General features: G+C 45.4%; 1 protein-coding gene across 2 annotated transcripts in view; it reads left to right on the forward strand.

Moving 5' to 3' along the window:
- Positions 1-5,152: 5,152 nt before the first annotated feature.
- Positions 5,153-20,005, forward strand: part of ADAM12 (ADAM metallopeptidase domain 12) — a 331,063-nt gene continuing 316,210 nt past the window's right edge. The window contains exon 1 of one of the 2 annotated variants that reach the window (XM_041745566.1): positions 5,153-5,797. In XM_041745566.1, coding sequence (XP_041601500.1) covers positions 5,347-5,797 — 451 coding nt within the window. In that variant the 5' untranslated portion in view covers positions 5,153-5,346. The remainder of the gene's footprint in view (positions 5,798-20,005) is intronic. The other variant, XM_041745567.1, reaches the window with a different exon arrangement.

Consider the following 20,005-nt stretch of genomic DNA (forward strand, 5'->3'; position numbering starts at 1 on the left):
AGGCCGGCTCCTAAGAGGAGTTAAGAGTCACAGCTGCAGAGAGACCCCCGGCACCCATAAAGCCAAAGCAATAAACCGGCCTCTGCTCCCCACGGCCTCACGCGGACCCTTCTTGAAGCTCCACGGCCACATTTTGCCTCCACAGTTGAAGAGAAATCAGGAAACTGGAGAGGATCCAATGGAGACCAAAAAACATGATTAAAGAGAGCAAGAATGGGACCCCAGAGACAAGTTAAAGAAATTGGGGTTGATTTGCCTAAAACAGTAAAGTCGAAATGGGGACTGCATTCAGATACATGGAGAGGGGCCGGGGTCGGGTTATCTTCCAATTTCAAGAGCGCGGAATAAGAGGCAAATGGCTTAATCCGCCACAGGAGAGATTAGGTAAAGAAGGAGTTTCAAAAACATATGGACGTTTTGGAATGGCCTTCCCTGGGGTTACTGTAAAACAGAGCTGGCCCCTCCCTGGGAGGAGAGCTGCTGGGGACGAGGCCAGTAGATAGGGAGGGCCTGGCTGGTCTCCAGCGGCCCCCAGGCCCGGCTCTCCTGGCTGCGCGGAGCCTGTGCCTCTTTTTCGGGGCAGAAACCTGGGCCGGGACGGGTGGGAGCGTCTTTGCCTCTCCTGGTGGGTCCCTCCATCCAAGAGCAAGCATGACCTTTAATCACATTTTCTCTTTGATGTGTTCACGATCCAGTCGGCAGTAAATGCCGGCCTGTGCTTTGGCAGCTGGTAAAAAAATGTATCACAACTTCCGGAAGTGGCAGTTTAGATCAGATCACGGCGTGAAAATCCTCGCAGAGAGCCTGTGAGTCCACACCCCTAGACGGTGTGCTTTGGTGGCCATGGCTACACCGGCAGGTGCACTCTCCATCACGGGGTGAGCCCAATCACACGTTCAACCATCATTCCTACAAGGAACTGGGTCAAGATGCAAAATCAAGCTTGCGTGTCCATGCCCGGCATCAAAGACACTAATCTACAGATCGGATAACTGTACAGTTGGTTCACAAACCATGGTGCTTGTGAGAGTGAATGGAAGGTACTGTTGATAATTCTGCTGGTGCATAGCTGAGGCCTGTGGCCATCCATCTATGACTTTTTTTTAATTTTTAAAGGTTTTATTTAGTTATTGGAGAGAAAGAGAGAAAGAGAGAGAGGAGGGGCAGAGGGAAAGAACCTCCAGCAGACTCCGCACCCAGCAAAGAGCTGGATGTGGTGCTTGATCCCAGGACCCTGAGATAATGACCTGAACCGAAACCGAAAGTGAGAGGCTCAAATGACTGAGCCACCCAGGCGCCCTGCATCCATCCGTGACTTATATTCAAAACCCAAATGAGAAGGGAGGTGCCCTTGATATTAAAATCCTTGCAGACTTTCTGGTGGAAATGGAAGGTTTGCTTTGTTGGGTGTGGATTAGTTATCTAATGCTGTGTAACAAATTAGCCCCCAAAATTAGTGGTTGAAAACAATAAGCATTCATTATCTCGTGCAGTTTCTGTGGGTGAGGAATTTGGGAGCCGCCTCGCGGGTGGGCTGGCCGTGAGATCTCTCGGACACTGCCCTGGGCTGCCAAAACTGGACTGGGTTGGAAGCTCTGCTTCCACCGTAGCCCCCTCACATGGCTGATGGCGGGAGACAGCTGTGTCCCATCCCAGTTCTTCCCCATTGGACCGGCAGTCGGCTCTCTTCAGAGTGAGTGACCTGAGTCACTCCTGCCTTTCATGATTTAGTCTCAGAGCTCACGCATGGTCACTTTGGCCATATTTTATTCTTTAGGATACGTCTCCAGCCCGGCCCACACAAAAAGGGAAGGAGAGTAAGCTTTACTTCTTGAATGATGAAGGATCTTCAAATATTTGGTCATTCTTGTGAGTTCTTGTTTCTTTTTGAGATTCCCTGTTTTCTTTTTTCAGAGTACCGCCTGTTTATTCGGCCCATCCCAGTGACAGTGGAAAAGAACAGGCCAGTGCAGCCAGGGGTGCTAGCTCCACGCCTGGCATTCTGTCCACGGGGTGGCTCTCTGTTCCTCCTGGGTGTTGTCAATCACTCGTGGGTGCTTAAAAATGGGCTCTCTTATGTGACCAGTAGTGAGTTCCCCATCACAATAGGCATACAAGGAGATACTAGATGATCGAGTGGCAGGGCACTATAGATGAGCATAGATGGCATTGGAAAGAGCTGGCCTAGATGATCTTCTGTGTCTGTTCTGACCCTGGTTCCCCCAAAGAATTCTTTCTTGGGGACTCTTGAAGTGAGAACTGAGAAACCTCTTGAAGTGAGGCATGGATTCTGGAAATGAGATCTATGAAAAGGAAACGGACTCCATGTTATCACGGACGGAGGGGGTCATGAGTTTCAAGCCCTCCAAGAGATGGAATTAAAAAGATTCCCAAGAATCTTAATCACCGGGCGATGGTGTTTGTTTACTTTTGCAGGAAGCTTGGGAACTGTGCGCCGATAGATGAAAGCTGTTCTGTGAGGCTGCGTCTGCAGCTCCATCGCTGGGTCAAGCTGCGGGGAGGCTGACCCTTTACAGAAGTCAGGAGTGGCTACCTGTAAGATCCCGGCTTAGGAAAATCTGCCTCCATTTCTCATCGGCTTGTACGCAAAGTGGATTGAGCTCAGTGTGAGCTTGGGTAAGTGGTAAGTGCCCTGCTCATGAATGCCCAGGCTGTTCAGCAAAAATAGCACACAGGAAACGGTATTGCAAAGGTCAATCCTTCTGGAAAGGAAGGGACAACAGGCCATCTATCTGAAATTTTAATGAGCAGATCCTGGCCTCTGACCCCATACCATGACCTAACAATCCAGTATTGAATGCCATGTCGGCTTCTATTTCCTGTGAATGAGGAGGCACGGTTCCCATCTAAAGGCCAACCATCTGCCGGACGCATGGAAGGTTCCCTCTGCCCGGCCGGCTGCTATGGACGAGCATGAAGTCTTTATGGATGGAGTGTCAGTCCAGGCTCCTTGCTTCACAGATGCGGGGTATTAAATGGTTGAGACACCAGGACTGTGGCTAGGATTTTCTTTCCTGTCTTACTTACCACCCCCCTACCCCCCGCATTGGCTGGCTATTTTCTTTCATTCCAAAAACAAACCAAGGACAGTCTTGGGGTACATTTAACCGTTTGGAAAGAGTCAAAAACAACAACTGGACTTCCACGGTCAAGAGTAACAGCTGAATATAGAAGAACAAAAAGGAATGGATCATTAGAAACCATATAAAGCCCCCGCCTATGTGCAGCACATAGGAGGTCCGTTATGAATAAAAAAATTAGTCCGCTCACAAAGATTCAAGAGGCCAGTCCCGCTAGAGTCCTCCTCAAACTAGTCTGACGCCCAGACTTCAAAGGAAACAATTTTTGATCCCCTTGCACAGCGTTGCTGAACGTTCTGGGAACCAAGGTATCGGAACCACTGGGTAGTTGCTGAAACTTCCCAGACCGTCCTAATAATAACGTCCAGTGCAAACATCGGGGCATTTGAAATCTTAGCAAACCCTCCGGAATCCCGTGGGCTGGGGGCGGGGCACTGTATTAGCTTATTTAACTGCTCACCACCACGTGGGAGGCTTGTGTTTTACTTTCACTTAACAGATGCTGGACCTGAAGCTTGGAAGTCAGGGCTGAAGACACAGGCTGTGTTTGCGGGCAGATCCGGCGTCGGCTCTGACCAAGTCCTTAGCCCCGGGACGGCGGGGAAGCCTCTTCAGCTCTCTACGCTACACTTTCTTCTTCCATATATTTGGGATCTTGAAATGATGCACCGGCGGCATTTACTTTAGCGCGATCCTGCCATCCTACGGGGTCCCTTCGTGAATCATGTAGCGGTTAAGGAGCAGCCCAGTGATTATTAGGCAGGTTAGGTAACCAGTCACGCCGTTCGATAGCCCTGATTTATCAGTTTGTCCTGCCAGACGGAAAAGTCTTTGAAGGCCAAAGGCATTTCTCATTCTTTGGTTTCCCAAGTCCCTCACATTAGTGTTGCTAATTGTTGATGGAGGGAATGAATGACCAGAGAAAGTGGGGGGGCGGGGGGTGTAGGGAGTAAGCAGGGCTGGATTTAAGCTGGGGCTGAGACCCAGGCCTTGTTTCCAGATGGAGTGTTGAGGTGCCCAGGCCCACAGAAGGTGGGCCCTTTGCCTAGTGCCCCTGGCTTTCCGGTTTGTGTGTGTGTGTGTGTGTGTGTGTGTGTGTTTTACAGGCCTCTACTTTGTTGAAAGGGTTGAGGTGGTTCTTGAGAACATGGCAAATACCCCCTTGAGTGCGTGGGAGATAGGAAAGCTACTTTCCCGAGGAACCTGAAACACCGTAAAGGGAGTGTTTGCCCCCTGGAACGCCGGCTCTGCCAGGAATTGGTGGGAAGTCACTGGATCCTGCGGGTGGTGGCCACCATCCTTGACACACCCGGCTCCTTCGCTGAGCGTGGATGCCTGGCTGTGGATCCCCACCGTCTTGGAGAGGGCAGGTCCTGTGACCCAAATGGACATCAGGGCTCGGGGCGGCTCTGGGGGAGAGGGCCGAGATGGCCAAGAGCCAGGCCTCGACCCCAGGCAAGGCCCTCCACGGGAGGGGGGGGGGCTTGGCCCGGGTTCCCCAGGCCTCCGCGCTCCCCGGGCCACACACACACACACACACACACACACACACACACACGCACGCGTGGACGGGCGCCCGGGAACCTGTATTTCCAGCGGGGACACACTCAGATGCTTCTCCAGGATCGGGAAGGTTTGGGGAGCCCTCTGTGGGGCCGTGCCCTGGGTGGGGAAAGCAACCCCAAACCTACAGCAGTGCATCCACAGCGCAATGGCTAGAGGCCGTCTTGCGCCCTGGGGGTCCGAGATGGCTCTTGAGGGCCGCGGTGTCCGAGGGGTGGGGGGCGGGGCGCGGAGGGCACAGGCCCCGGGGGGCTGGGGGGGCGCACGCCGGGGCGCACGCAGGACGGCCTCTCAGACCCGCTACCCGGGGAGCGAGCCGCCGAGTCATCGTTTCCAGCCTCAGCCTGGAAAGCTGGACCGTGCAGCCGCGTGTGCTCTTGGCAGCGGGGCGCCCCGGGGCCCGCGGCCACATCATCCCGGGGCGGGGAGGTGTGCGCTCCGGGCGCCCGCGCCGCCACCGAGCCACGTCTGTGCTGTGCCGCCGGGGCGCGCGGCCCCGAGCCGCCCCCGGGGGTGGGGGTGGGGGTGGGGGTGGGGGTGGGGGGGCAGGTGGTGGGGGGGGGGCCGAGCCGCGGGTCTGGGCGGGACCCTGGCGGGGGGGGGGGGCGGGGGGCCCGAGCGGTCTCTAGGACCCGCGGGACGCCGCGGGCGGGCGGGGGAGACGCTAATTTGTTCCGTGGTAATGAGAGCGGGGGCCGCCGGCCGTGGATCCATTTCACAGGCCTGCCCGCCCTCGCCGTCCCCGCCGGTCCTCCTCGTCCCGGGCCAACTCGGACCCTTCGCTCACTCACTGCAACGGTCAAGGCCGGCTCGTGCCAGAGCCGCGCGCGCGCGCACACGCACACACCGGGGGCGGGCGGGGGATTGGGGGGGGAAACTTTTTTTTTTTTTTTTTCAAAAAAATGAAAGCCTAGCCTGGCTCCTCGGCGGCGCGGGCGCTGCGCGAGGGCTCCGGGGCTGCGTCCCTGCGGCGGGAGAGCCCTCGGGTGGCGCCGCCCGCGGGGGATGGTGCAGCGCCCGCCGCCCGGCCCCAGAGCTGCTGCGCCCGAGGCCGCCCACCATGGCAGCGCCCCCCGCCCGCGCCCTCCTGCTCGCCCTGGCCGGGGCCCTGCTGGCGCCCCCCGCGGCCCGAGGTAAGTGTCCCCGCCCGCGGGGCTCCCCGGGCCTCCCGTCCAGCCCTGGGGGAGGGGGGCTCGTCCGCACCGGGACACCTCGCGGGGGGCGCGCGGGGCGCATGTGCCCAGAGCCCCGGGGCCCCGCTCCCTGAGGTGCCAGTGCCCGGGGATGGGGGTGCAGGAGGGCGCGCTTGGCTCGGGGCCCGGACGATGCCAGCGCGGAGCCCGGACGGCACAGCCTCGGGGCTGCTCGCCTCCCCCTCGGGGTGCCCTTTGCCAGGGTGCCTGCGCCCTGACAGTACACGTGTGGCTCGGGATGGTGTGCGTCGGCTCCTCTTCCTGGCCCCCTCCCCTAGCGAACCCACTCCCCAAGTCCTGGGCCAGGCGCCCTCCGACAGGTTTCCACTTTCCACCCCCACGGATGCACCTGGAGCGGGGGGGGGGGCACAGTGACACAGGTGAGCCATCCCCTCGGCCGCAGGTGTGCCCGTTGGCGCATGTGCCAAGCGCTCTTCCTTTTTTTTTTTTTAAGTCAACTCATCTACTTCTTTAGTTTTCTTTCCCACCTTTTTCTTTTCTTTTCTTTTCTTTTCTTTTCTTTTCTTTTCTTTTCTTTTCTTTTCTTTTCTTTTCTTCTCTTCTCTTCTCTTCTCTTCTCTTCTCTTCTCTTCTCTTCTCTTCTCTTTTCTTTTCTTTTCTTTTCTTTTCTTTTTTTAATTCGAGATCGTTCCCCCCGTTGTCAGTGGCGGCCAAACTGGAGCAGAAATTTTCCGCCTCCCGCCACTTGGTCAGTGTCTGGGCAATAAATCATCGTTTAAATCAACCTGTGTGAAGCGACAGCCCCTTTCGAAGTTAACAAAAAGTGTAGGTGTGACAGCTGTTTTATGGATCTAGAGCTCCTCGAGTGGCATCCCCTGAAAACTGGGCACCTGTGGAGCTTTTGTTTTTGCATGATGAGGACTCACCCAGCAGGTGCCTTTTTAAAAATTCAGCAGCTTCTCTCTTGGGCGCCGCCAGTGCGGTGTCTCTGCCGCCAGAGGCGCTGTCTGCCTACCAATGAATGACCTGCCTCGGCCTCCGACTTCAATGTCTATGGTTCTCCGTTAACAGGCATTTATTTTTCAACAACTGGCCTCAATCATGAGCCGTTACCACTTTATGGTACGTTTTATTTTGCAATTGCCACTGCTGCCCTCCGCCCCCACCACATCTACTGTAATGTGGCTAAAACCCAGCTCTCGTTAAAATGCCGCTCAGCAATGAAGACCAATTGGGGAATTAATGATTAAATAAAAGGATTGCACGAAGCAGTGAAAAACAATTGGGGGAGCCAAGAAAGAATAGTGCTGACTGTTTAAAGAGCTCTATGACTTGCAAATGAAAATAATAGTAGTCAAAAAGGCTTTTGTAGAAATTGGTCCTTTTGAATGTTTGTTGAGAAGGGACTTTTTGAGACTCAAACGGAATCTCCCAAGTGCCCGAGGTGGTCCTTAGCTTGGCATATGCTCCGCACACATAGACTGAGGTCCACTGAGCACGGACAATATGAATTATCTGTTTTGGAAGAAGATGTTTACTCAGGCTAATAAAGGGAAATTATTTCACGGAGTGGGGGAACTTTTATTATTTTATGACTGCAGCTTTGGTGGAGAGAGTTTTTCCCTGGGGTAGATATGACTCGAGTACAAAACCGGTTAGACCTAAACATTTTGAGTGGGGTATATGTTGTGATATCCCAGGATTCACTGCTTGTTTATCTTTGGATTCTCAGTATCAGTTCTTAGATCAGTCAGTGCCCCCCAAATCCTAGCATTGCAGTTGCTTAAAAATCCAAGCATATAATAAAACATGTCTCTGTGTTAGCAAGAGAAAAGGAGGAATTACTACTTGTTGAAGGCAGAGTATATGCTGGGGGTTGTCTCCCTGTGTGTTACCCCATGACTCAGAACAGTTGTCTACCTGGTACCCAAGAGGTCCAAAACAGAACCCTAGATCCCGTACCCTCTACACCTGAATCCATTCCTCCCCCAGCCTTCCCAACTCAGTGAGGACACCCTCTGCCTTCTCCAGATGTCTCCTGCTAACACATGGAAGGTCATGCCTTTCTCCCTAAAAGCTACCAGCCTCTAAGATGGATTCCCATCTGCCCTCTGCCCACCATTTCGAAGTATGCCTTCCCCAACCCAGCCCCCCTTTTCAATTTCAATGCAGCCCCCTCTTCTGCAGAAGCCTCGTATCCTTGCTAGAGTAGCCTCCTAACTGGTCTGCTGGCTCTCCCTCCTGCCCCTGCACAGTGTATTCTTCCCAATACTACAGCCAAAGTCATCATTTTCAATCATGAGTTGGATCATGCTGGTTTCCTGTTTAAAACTCTCCAGTGGCTTTCTGCAGCTCTTAGGAAAGAAAATTCAAACCTCTGGATAACCTAATCCCTGTTTTCCTCTATGATCTCCTTTCTTACCATTCCCCTCCTTCCTCATTCTACTCTAGCCACACTGGCATCTCTTCTTTCCAACTTTCCAGTATAGTGTTGCCATAATTTTTAAAAAACAAAATTCAATGTTTGCTCTATGAAGACTGCAAATATTGTTCACAATTGAGCCACACAGTGTTCTATGATTCCATTTCATACCTCTTGCAACTTTTTGTTTTTCCCAGAGTTAATAATTGCTTTTTAAAAAAACACCTGTTTTTGCTTTATTTCCTGTATACCAATCTCTACCTTCCAGACTTTCTGGGAGAACTATTAAATTCCTTTCAGCATGATCAAACACATCAGGTAATCTATCCATCATTTATTTTTATTTAATGTTCTCTCTCCTGGAGCCCTTTATCCTTTTGTTCCAATATAAACTAGTTACTTTTTAGGATACAGTGCAGCTGTTGTCTCAAGCCTACACTTACTACTGAGATGCTTGCAATTCATTTTGCATCCTTCCTCTGTGGGATCACCTGTTTCTGCACCATAACTTTCTCTTTCATAGCTTATTCCTTACTTTTGGGAGGGCCCATCTTCTAGGAACTTCCTAAGGATGGGTGCATGGATGATGAAACTACTTGATAACTTGCTAGGAATATTCAGTAGCAAATAACAGAAAACCTGACTACAGAATTTTTTTAAAAGTTTTTTTTTTCTTTACCTTTATATGACACACAGCTCTGAAATAAGCAGTGTAATTAATAGCTGGTGTAGTGCATCCCTAAGCCTCTCAGGGACCCAAACATTTACTTTTGTTTGTAACTGTCGTCCTCATGTGTTGACTTTTGTTTTTATGCTTCTGCCCCATGGTCTCATGATAACTGCTCTGCCTCTTAGCATCATATCTGAATTCTAGGCAGTGAAGGGCGAAGAGGCAAAGGGCAGAGCCCATCAAATCTCTTTTAGCAGGAAAATAAGAATACTTCCAGAAACCTTTGTAGCAGATTTTCTCTTGGTCAGCCTGTGATGCAGGGCCACTGCTAACTGCATGGAAAAAATAGAAAAGTGCCTAATTTTTTTAGCAGTGCACATTGGTATTTTAAACAAAAGAGAGCTCTTTAAGTAAGATGGGTCAGCACATGTGCCCGCCATACCTTGCATAAAAATAACTGTGTGTGTGTGTATATATATATGTGTGTGTGTGTGTGTGTGTGTGTGTATTCCACTTTTGCTAGTTTGTTTAGGTATAAAATTTCAGCATGGAAGGCCTATTTCCTCAGCGTTTTATAAGATATTTCTTTACTGTCTCTATGCCCATTGCTGCTTGAGAACTTGATAGCACTTTGTCAGTCCTTTATATAGACTTTTTTTTTCCTGGAGGCTAATATCATCTTTTTTATCCCTAATATTTTTACATTTCATGATGATTTGCTTTAATGAAGTTCTTGTCAGTTATCGTGCTGGGAACTCTGTGGCCCCTTTTCAGTTTGAAAATCCATGCTATGAAATTTGAGTCACTTTCTTGTACTACTTCTTCAATTATTTCTTCCCTACTACTCTCTGTCATACTTTTTATGAAACTGTTGTTAGCTGGATGTCCCAATCACCTGCAAACATTCTCTAATTGCCTTATTTATTCTTCATCTCTGTATTTTTGTTCTACTTTCTTGGAGACTTTGTTTAGTTTCATTTTCTAATCTTGCTATTGAATTTGTTATTTCTACCAGACAGTTATTTCCAGGAGGTGTTTTTGTTGTTGTTGTTGTTGTTCTATGAATGTTATCCACCCCCCTTTTATTTGTAAAAAATGTAAGATTTTGGTGAACTCTTGGAGCGTATTTTTATCTTTTGAGCATTTTTTTTTTGCTAACTTCATTTGCATCATGAGCTCTGAGGTTCTTCTCCATCCCCATTTGTTTTAATCTCTGAATTTCTTCAGAATTCTGAATTTTGGTTGTTTATATTCAATTATGAGGCACTAAGAGGCTGATTGCATGTTCTGTGTGCTTCTAAAGCAGAACTTTGTTGCAGGGACCTTCATACATCACTGACTATATTTTATTTCTCAGGCTGGTCCATTTTCCCTAAGGAGAACTGTGCATCCTCCTGCAGAAGTGATTGAAGCCTGACTAGGAGGTCTGTGAGCTGAGCAAGGGGAACAAGGCTAAAGTGGATGTTTCACTCTTAAGTGTGCGTTGTTGTTGTTGTTGTTGTTTTTAATTCATCATTTTGTTTTCAATTTGGCTCCTTGCTTCCTTTCTCTACCTTAGCTATGCCTGGGGTCCTTGTTCACAGAACCTCTCTGCTTCAGAGTCTCTGGAAGATACATCTCCTTATCTGTCAGAGAGGAAGGATCCATCCCCTTGCCATGGTAGCTTTGCAAGGAATCTAGGGCTCTGATTTTTCTTTGGATGATATTTCAGCCCAGCCTGTACTGGCCATCAGAGGTGCCCCTGCCTCTCATTTCCAACCATTTTCAGGTTATGCTCATCCATCTCACCTTCTCGATGGCTTCCCTCTTCCCTAAGCAGCAGGGTTCCAGCCCCCTCTCTTCCGCTAAGTAGGAAATCACTCATCTATCCTCCTCCATCTTTGAAAGTTTTGCTGCTCTCTCTTACCTGTTAGCTTCTCTCCAATGCATTGTTTTTAAAATCATTGTTATTATTGTTTTTCCTTATTGTGGGGTTTCAGGAGGGAGTGCAGATAAACACCTGTGGGTCTGCCATGTACATTCAGAAGTCAGCCCTTGCTTCTGTTCCCACTCCTTCCACATAGACATACTTTCTTTCTCTTAATTGTTACTTGGCTCTTTCTGTTCCTTCCTTGTGGAAACAAAAATTACATCCATTTTTAAATGTTTTAAAACTTTCTTTTAAAAATCTATAAATGCTCAAAGTCAATATATACCTAATTAGATAGATGTTGCAGCTGTGGAAACTGAAGATTTTTTTTTAAAAAGCAATCCAACTGCATCACGTAAAGATGCTAAACATATTTCCTCCTGGTGTAGATGATGCTGTAATGAACTCATTACAATTGCAAAAAAAAATTTTTTTGTTTTGTGTTCCAGAAGCCTTTTTAAGATGAACTGTTCCTGCTGTATCTATGATTTATAAAGACAGGTGTGAAAAACATTTTCAGATGTTTCTTCTATGCCAAATGGCTAGCCATATAGCCCTTTGGCTGTGTACCCACTGGGAGCTGTATTAAACAACTCTGTGGTATGTACAACTCTTTAATTATCAGCTCCCTGGGGTTGAGAAAGTGAAGTTGATATAATCTGGACAAAATGTTTCAAGAAATAGTCTCTATGCATTTTTAGTAGCTACTTCTCTATATGTTTGTTTAGTATTTTATTAAACCCAAAGTGTTTATACTAGCACATAGTTACTTAAAAAGGCATTTATTGAGTGCTTTGGTGCCTGGGGCAGTTCTGAGATCTTTGCATGCACCACCTCATATCATCCTCATCTGAGAGTCTTGCCCCAGGTCCTGCTATTGCCCTCACCCTACAGAGGAGGAAACCACAGCTTCAGATGGTGAATATCTGCCAAGTTGCAGATGTAGCGCGGTCTCTAGGCTATCTCATGACGGAGACTAGTCTTAACCTAGCCCTGGGGAGCATTTTGTAGTCTGTGTACTATGTCTTTGGCCTAATTAAAACATCTCTAGCAATGAGATTATAGTTTGGCTTAGTTTTAAGCCACAACTTTGTTTGCCAACTGAAATGTGTGCACTGAGTGTCATGCTGTCTGACAGGCTGCCACTTCAATCTTCATACTTCCTTCAGCTCGTTTTTCATTCTGCATCCTTGTGTGTTAATTTAATGCCCAATATACCTTGCCTCCAACTGATAGATGGGATGGAGAACCTAAATAATTCAGCATCGTATTGATATATTTTTTTTATCTCTTAAGCTTTCATGTCCTTCCAAGGCGATATTAAGAGCTCAGCTTCTAGACAACTCCTTAAAAAATTGGGCAGCCTCATCTCCTACATATCCCTAATCAATATTTTTTGTATTTAAATATTATGTGAATAGTAGCCTACTGTATACAAGAGCCTTCTGCAACTTGCTATCTTTAAATCAATGTTTTTAAAGACATTCATGTTGATACGTGTGCTTTCTTCATTTCTTTTAATTGAATGAGCCAAAATTGTGAATTTCTAGTGATAAATATATGTTTTTCCCAACTTCCTGATACTGCAGTGGAGCAGGGATACTTGTACCTGTCTCCTTGTATAGGCGTGGGCTCTAGAGAATCTGTTACAAATGAATTACACAGTATGCCAGTTTTCCACTTTAATATGTTTTGCTCTATTGCTTTCTAAATTGGTTGTACCAAATGACATGCCTACTTGTCAGAAAGTTCTGGTTACCTGTGTTTTTGCAAATATTTGACATTTTCAGACTTTTAAATGTTACCAAGCCGGATGTGAACTATTTCATTATTTTGTCAATTTCCTGATTACTAGAGACTCTAAGACTCTTTTTATATGTCTGTATTATTTTCTGTGTTTCTTCTTTGACTTATTTAGTCTTATCATTTGCCCAGTTTTCTAGGTTTGTTTAAATATTTTTCTCTTTGCTAAACTCCAATGGAGATTTAAAAATAATTTCTTCTAGGGGCACCTGAATGTCTCAGTCGGTGACTTGCTAGACTCGATTTCAGCTCATGTCTCAATCTCTGGGTTGTGAGTTCAAGCCTGGTGTTGGGCTCTATGCTGGGTGTGGAGCCCACTTATAATAATAATTATTATTATTTCTTTTAAATTTTAACTTTTAATATAACTGGACTTTATTTTTTATTTATTGTAGGAATTCCGCATTTGTTTTTTTTTTTCACATATAGATAAGATAACCAGTCATTCTGGTTAACATCTCTTGAATCCTTTCTCCCTTCTGATAAATACCAAGTATAGATAGATGTGCTTCTGGGTTCCCTATCCTGTTGGATATTTATTTATCCTATCTCCAGCATCCTCCTGCATTCAAGTTTCTGTACTTGGTAATCAGTCCTAAGTGTTTAAATTGGTTGACATATAGTGGTGTAGAGGGCAGACCCTGAGGTCACCTTGCCAGTGTTTACATATTAGCCGTGCCACCCAGTTAATGACATGTGACCTTAGGAAAGTGGTTAATATCCTATGCTGTCAGGAATTTCCCAGTTTTAGCACTTGAGGATCCCCTGTTGCAAGACACCCTTAGTGTAGAACAAACCTTAAAGATTGGTCACTCTAGACCTCACACAAATTGTGCAAGCTTTTTTCCTCCAGTTTCTCCCTCCATAAAATGGTGATAATAATAGCGCAAGGGTGTGGGGAGGAGTAAATGAGATAATGCATGGAAAGTGCTTTGGACAGGTCATGCTAAGTGCTCAAAGAACATTAATTTCCCTTCTTCCTCTCCTTTAAAATTCTCTGAACTATTCTTGAAACATTAGTATTTCATAGAGACTTTAGAATATCTTGATAAGTTCTGCAAAATACCCTATGGGGACTTATAGATTAGTTTGAGGGAGAATTGACTACCTCATGACATCAAAGCTTTGCTTCATGAATATGGTCACTTCTTTGTTCATATTTTTTTAATGTTATTCAATAAGTTTTAAATAATTTTTTTCTTTAAAGTTCTTGCACATCTCTGTAAGATATATTTTGAGGTATCCTGAGTACCTAACAGATTTATTGTTCTGAATGTTATCACTATTTTTATTTTTAAGTTTTCATTTTCTAATATGGAAAATTTTAAACACCTACAAAAATAGACTGGTGTAATGAACACACTTCTCTGTTTCTCAGCTTCAACAAATACCAGCTTATGGCTAATCTTGTTTTATTTGTGGGTTTATATCTTTTTTTTTTTTTGGATTTATATCTTTTTTAAAAAAGTTCTCATTGATGTTTTTAGTATAAATGAACATTACTGCTTTTTGTGTTTTACTTTTGAATTCAGTGACTTTGCTTGATTTTTATTCTGATAGTTTTTAAATTGATTTTATAGAAATTCTAAAAGAATTATCACCAGAAAGTGATTGTAAATTTTGTTTTTTTCTTTGTAGTTCTTATGCATTCTATCTCTTCATTCATTGGCTAGCGCCTTTATTATAATGATAAACAAAAATGGTGATTCCAAGTGTCCTTGGACTGTTTCTGAACTTCAGTGAGAATAACTAGCTTTTCACCATTAAGATGTTTATTATCTTTTTAAAAAGATTTTATTTATTCATGAGACACAGAGAGGCAGAGACATAGGCAGAGGGAGAAGCAGGCTCCTCATGGGGAGCCTGATTTGTGACTTGATCCCAGGACTCTGGGATCATGACCTGACCCAAAGGTAGATGCTCAATCACTGAGCCACCCAGGTGCCCCTGTCTAAGACAAAATTACTCTATCAATTTTCTTTTGGTTAAAACTCTTCTGGTATATTTTTCCCATCTCTTTACATAAAAATTTTCCATGTTATGTTTCACAAGTGTCCATCATAAAGAAAATATGCCTGGATTTTTAAAACTTTGTAATTGCTGCCTATTAACCAACTAGTTTTATGCATTTACATTTATTGTGACTTTTGAAAATTTTGAACTTTTCTTCTATTTTTTCTCAAGTTACCATTGCTATTTTTAGATACTTTTCCTTTTCTATCTATTATATTACTGAAGGATTATTTACATCTACTTCTGTCCAGCTCTGTTAATTTAGAGGTTATATATTCCATTTCCTCAATTTTAGTAGTACTGTTAAATTTTTAACATTTGTACCTCAGGCACCAAAGTGTAGAGGTGGTCAGTAACTCTAGCCTCCCCTCAAACAGTACTATAGGCCAAGCATGCTTAGTGCCTTTTATCTCTTCTCCCACCAGTTATTATCTAGCATTTTATTCTCGTTTGAAACACATTATCAAAAATGTCATGGGGCAATGATAGACTTTGTCTTTGTTTTTTACAGTCCTGGATATTTTAGATTAGTCCAGTGTAACCAGTTCCTCTCTTCCATCATGGCTTCTTGCAAACTACTTCTGCCTCCTGGATTTAGTTTGCTTTTTATCAAAGTAGTCTTTCATTCAAGATCTACAGGTAGCAAATTCTCTGTATTTGCCTAAAAAATGTTTGTTTTCTTTTTCTCATGAATGTTAGGTTAACTATGTATAGAATTCCAGGTTGATGATTATTGTCCTTCAGTGGATATTATCTATTGTATCCTGGTCTCTACTATTATTGTTGAGAAGCCTTTAGTTTAATGATGATTTCTTTGAACTAAACCTGCTTTTTTATCTGGTTCCTCTTAAGATTGTTATTTGTTTTTTTCACTTGTTTGTTTTATGGTGCTGAAGTTTTTATATCTTTGATATGCATTGATTTTTAATTTGTGTATATCCCCTCTTGACATGTGTCTCGAATCCAGCCAATTATTCAAAATTCTTCATCATCACCTCTTCAATTACTATTTTGCTTTGTTTTCTCTGTTACCTTCTTTGGACTTTGATGATATGTAATGAGACCTTATCATTCAGTCGCACTGCTTTTAATTTCTGTTTCTGCCACTCTGATGTCTCTGGGCCCAAAGCTCATTTCCCAGGTCTCTTTCAAGCAATGTCTATATTGCTGTTTAGACTGTCTATGGACTTACTTTGCATTTTCAATGCCTTTTATTTTTCATTTATAGAAGCTTTTTAATCTTTTAAACCTGCCAGATCATTTACAAATAATTTAAAAATTTTTTCCATTATGGTTTTATGTGTTCTATGTCTTCAAAACTTTTAGGGAGATGGAGGATGGGGATATAAAAGGGATACATATATACACATATATTCCTTTTAGATTTTTCTCTATTCCTTAGGGTGCTGAATCTGTATTGTCATATGTTATCTCTTCTCCTTGCAATTTTGAATTGCAAACTCATTTTCAGTTTTTCCCATCCGCTACCACTGCTTCCATGGGAGTCTTATGCACTTGGGATTATGAGGAGTCTAGTGCAGCATTTACTTATGATGGGTATTTCAAGGATTCCACTCATCTGAGCTCAGTTTTTATGTTAATTTCTCATTTTGGGAATTGTGTAATATATGATTATTATAAGAGACCAATAGGTCTCTACACCCATGTGATGAAAACTGGAGGTTTTGATTTCTCCTGGGTGACCCTCTAACCCTCATGAGCTCTCTGGGTAGACATTCCACTTTGCAGTTTCCCTGGGGCATTTGGTAGAGTTTTTCTAGCCCCTTGAACTTGGGAAGGGCAGTCTTGCAGGATCCTGGCTTTATGCAGGGGTCCTGCTCCAGTTCCCATCTCCTGTGTTTGCAGTCGTACTGCCCAACATTAAACTGACAGTTCCTAGACTGTGGACCTGTATCTTGATGGTTCTCTATGGCACTGATGGCATTGGCATTATTTGGAATGCACTGGCTACGAATTCTTTTTTTAGTTTATGGATCCTGGTAATTTCCTTTCCTTTCTTTCTAGTTTTGTTATGTATATACTCTAAAAACCCCACATTTAATTTAAGACTTTTATGTGTTTGTCTTGACCAAATTTTCTATTCGAATCAGCTCAGTCCACCATGCTTTCAGACTGGGAGTCCCCAACACTGGGTTATCTTAGTCAACAAATTTATTTGCCTACAGCAATCTCAGATTTGTGCCAGGCACTGGGGATGTTATGGTGAGAAAAACAGACACAGCTGCTCACCTCCTGGCATGTAGAGTGAGTCGATGCTACAGATGTACAGAAAAATGAGTTGAACCCACCTGGCACCCTGGTTCTCAGCTTCCAATATGCCAAAGCTTGGTCAGAAAAGCGAGTCAGCTGCTTTCCTGCTGGCATGTTAGTCTTTGCCTTGGCAGCTGCAGGGGTGAGATGTGCTAATGATGGGGCCAAGCTGAGCTTTGGGGGTGAAGCCGTCAGCTGTTCCCATCTTCCTCTGGCTGAGGCAGAATGTGAACAGCTGGGAAACAAGGCCGGAATACACTCCCAGAAGCCGCTCCTCTGCCAGCGGAGGTGTCAACAGAATTCCATTCATGTGAGCCTTCCAGGACGTATATTGAATTTGTTCCATACTTTAAAGTTCTAATATAGAGAGAGGATTGTATAATGGGGTAAGCTGGTGATTGAAACACTCATCTGCGTATCTTGTAACTCTTGGAATGAATAACATGATCCCATACAGAATGAATCCTCTACTGATTTATCTCAAATCAGATGCCTGATTTGTTACTAAAATTTGGATTTAGCGTATTCGATTCATGAAACTTCCCTTTCAGTTTCTTAGGGAAAGTCTGTTCCTCGGCTATAGTAGATGGTCCCCCTGAAACTTCCAGTCACACTTCCACATGGTTGAGGGACTCTCCTCCCTTCTCGTATCTCTGCCCACCCTGAAAAAGTGCTTTTCAACCTTCTTTCTGACTCGGCACAGCTGAGGGCCACCGTGTTGGTGACAGAGGTTCAGTAGGAAAGTGATTTCAAAGGCGTGGCAGAGGGACAAGATGGGACAGTTTGAAAGGCCAAGTCAAGGCAACTTTTTTTTTTTAAAAAAAGATTGTATTTATTTATTCCTGAGAAACACAGAGAGGCAGGGACACAGGCAGAGGGAGAAGCAGGCTCCGTACAGGGAGCCCGATGTGGGACTCGATCCCAGGACCCTGGGATCACGACCTGAGCCAAAGGTGGACACTCAACCACTAAGCCACCCAGGCGTCCCAAGACCACTGTTGTAAAGCTTGAAAAGATCTCTAGTAGAGGCTTCTGCTCCTCTTATGGGCGTAAGGAGAGTTCTTTAACCTCCCTCGCTCCTGGAGGTACCTCCATGCAGAGTTAGTGGGGTTGAGAGTGCCGTGTGTTCTCGCACTGCAGTGATGACACTGAGGGGCGCCAGGGGTCATGCCAGCACACGGGCCTGGGCTGAGAAGGCCTGGCCTTTTTACAGCTGCGTGGCCTGAGGAAGCTACTCAATCTTTCTGAACCTCAGTTTCCTTCTTTGTCACAGAAGAATTGAGGATACAAGGGCGCCTTGGTGGCTCAGTCAGGTAAGTAGGTCTTGATCTTGGCTCAGGTCTTGATCTTAGGGTTGTGAGTTCAAGCCCCACATTAAAAAAAATTTAGGGGCGCCTGGGTGGCTCAGTGGTTGAGCATCTGCCTTTGGCTCAGGTCATGATCCTGGGGTCCCAGGATGGAGTCTTACATTGGGCTCCCCGCAAGGAGCCTGCTCTCCCTCTGCCTGTGTCTCTGCCTCTCTCTGTGTGTCTCTCATGAACAAATGAATAAAATCTTAAAAAAAAAATTAAAAACGATTAAAGAGAGAAGAAGTTTACAGCCTGCCTCGCTGAGTTGTTGGAGCACTGAAGTATGGGCATGTTGGGCAGAGCATTTTGTGATTTGAGTCCTTCCTTAAGGCTGAGGGGCACATAGTAGGTACAACTGTCGGTTCAGTGATGTACGTAGGGCTCATGCCTTGGGAAGCACAAAGTTCTCAGCTTCCATGGGCCACCGTCCCTCCTGCTGTTGGAAGATGGGTGGGCAGGTTAATCCTGGAGGTCGACACTGGGGAGGCAGAGGTTTGGGAGAACAGGATGGCTCTGTTTCTTCTCCTCCGGCCTGAAATCTTATGTTTCAGTCTTTGTTTTTATTAGTCTGGGGTGGGGGCATCTCTGTTAACCAGGATCATTTGAGATCATTCTAATAATGTCAGATATATTTGGGTATAGCAAAAAAAAAAAAATATATATATATATATATATATATATATATATATATATATATATACACACACATATATATTAGTTTCCTTCTTCTCCACTTACGGGACGTGCTGCAGGCTCAGCATAGGGCTGGAGAGAACACGAGTGATGGCAGAGACCCAGGCCAGGGGCATGATTTTCCCAGCCTTCACCTTCCACTGGCTTGTTGAGAAAGGGGCTTGGGAGGAGTCCTGAGAGTAGGATTACAAGGAAAATAAAATCTAAAATGCAAAATGCTCATCAAGGTGCTAGGTAGGTGTTTGTAGGATTTAAGTAGAAATAGGAATCTTTGACATTCTGTGGATGAAGCATGCAGATAAGCTCTTTTGTGCTAATTACCAATTAGAGCATGGGATTGCAGCAGTATGGCCACTTAGACGCTCTGCATCCTTGTGTTTCTAGTCAGGAAAATTTAGAACATTCCAGACTCTGACAAAAATGTTTCCCTGTAAGACTGGATGTGGATGTTATTTTTCCCAATTTGTAGGAAAGAAGATAAGTAAATGGAAAGGTATTTTTCCCCCTCACTGCCAAGATTGTTTATCTCCTGAATCTTAAACTATTGGTTCTGGCTACCTTTTCCCTTGAGTTGCAAAGAACCAAATGCATTTTCAAAAAACGTCCACTGAGTCTTAGCTCAACACATTCTGAGACCGCACTCCACTCGTAGTTAGTTTTACCTGTGTACCTGGACGACAGTCCTATTTCCTGAGGGTCCGTGCTCTCACTTTGAGGACAGAATGAAGGAATTCCATAAAGGAGTGTTTGCTTTTGTAACTTCCATACGCCAGCACTGGTCCAGGAGCTTACACACAACCTCGGTGCATCACTGTGGGTCTGGGCAGGAGATACCATGAGCAATCACCTTTCCTGATATGAAAGCCAAGGTTGGGAAGTTCAACTGGTACACGGTCACCCAGCAGGCGGGTGGCACAGCAGGATCATGCACAAGAAGTACTGTCCAAATAGACAACTAGGCAAAGGAAGTGGGCATACTAGTACCTGTCATTGTGATGGCCCTGGCATGGAGCTGGGCATCCAGCACATGCTGGATTAAGCCCTCTACGTGAACCTC

The sequence above is a fragment of the Vulpes lagopus genome, chromosome 2, assembly GCF_018345385.1.
Source record: "Vulpes lagopus strain Blue_001 chromosome 2, ASM1834538v1, whole genome shotgun sequence".
NCBI lineage: Eukaryota > Metazoa > Chordata > Mammalia > Carnivora > Canidae > Vulpes > Vulpes lagopus.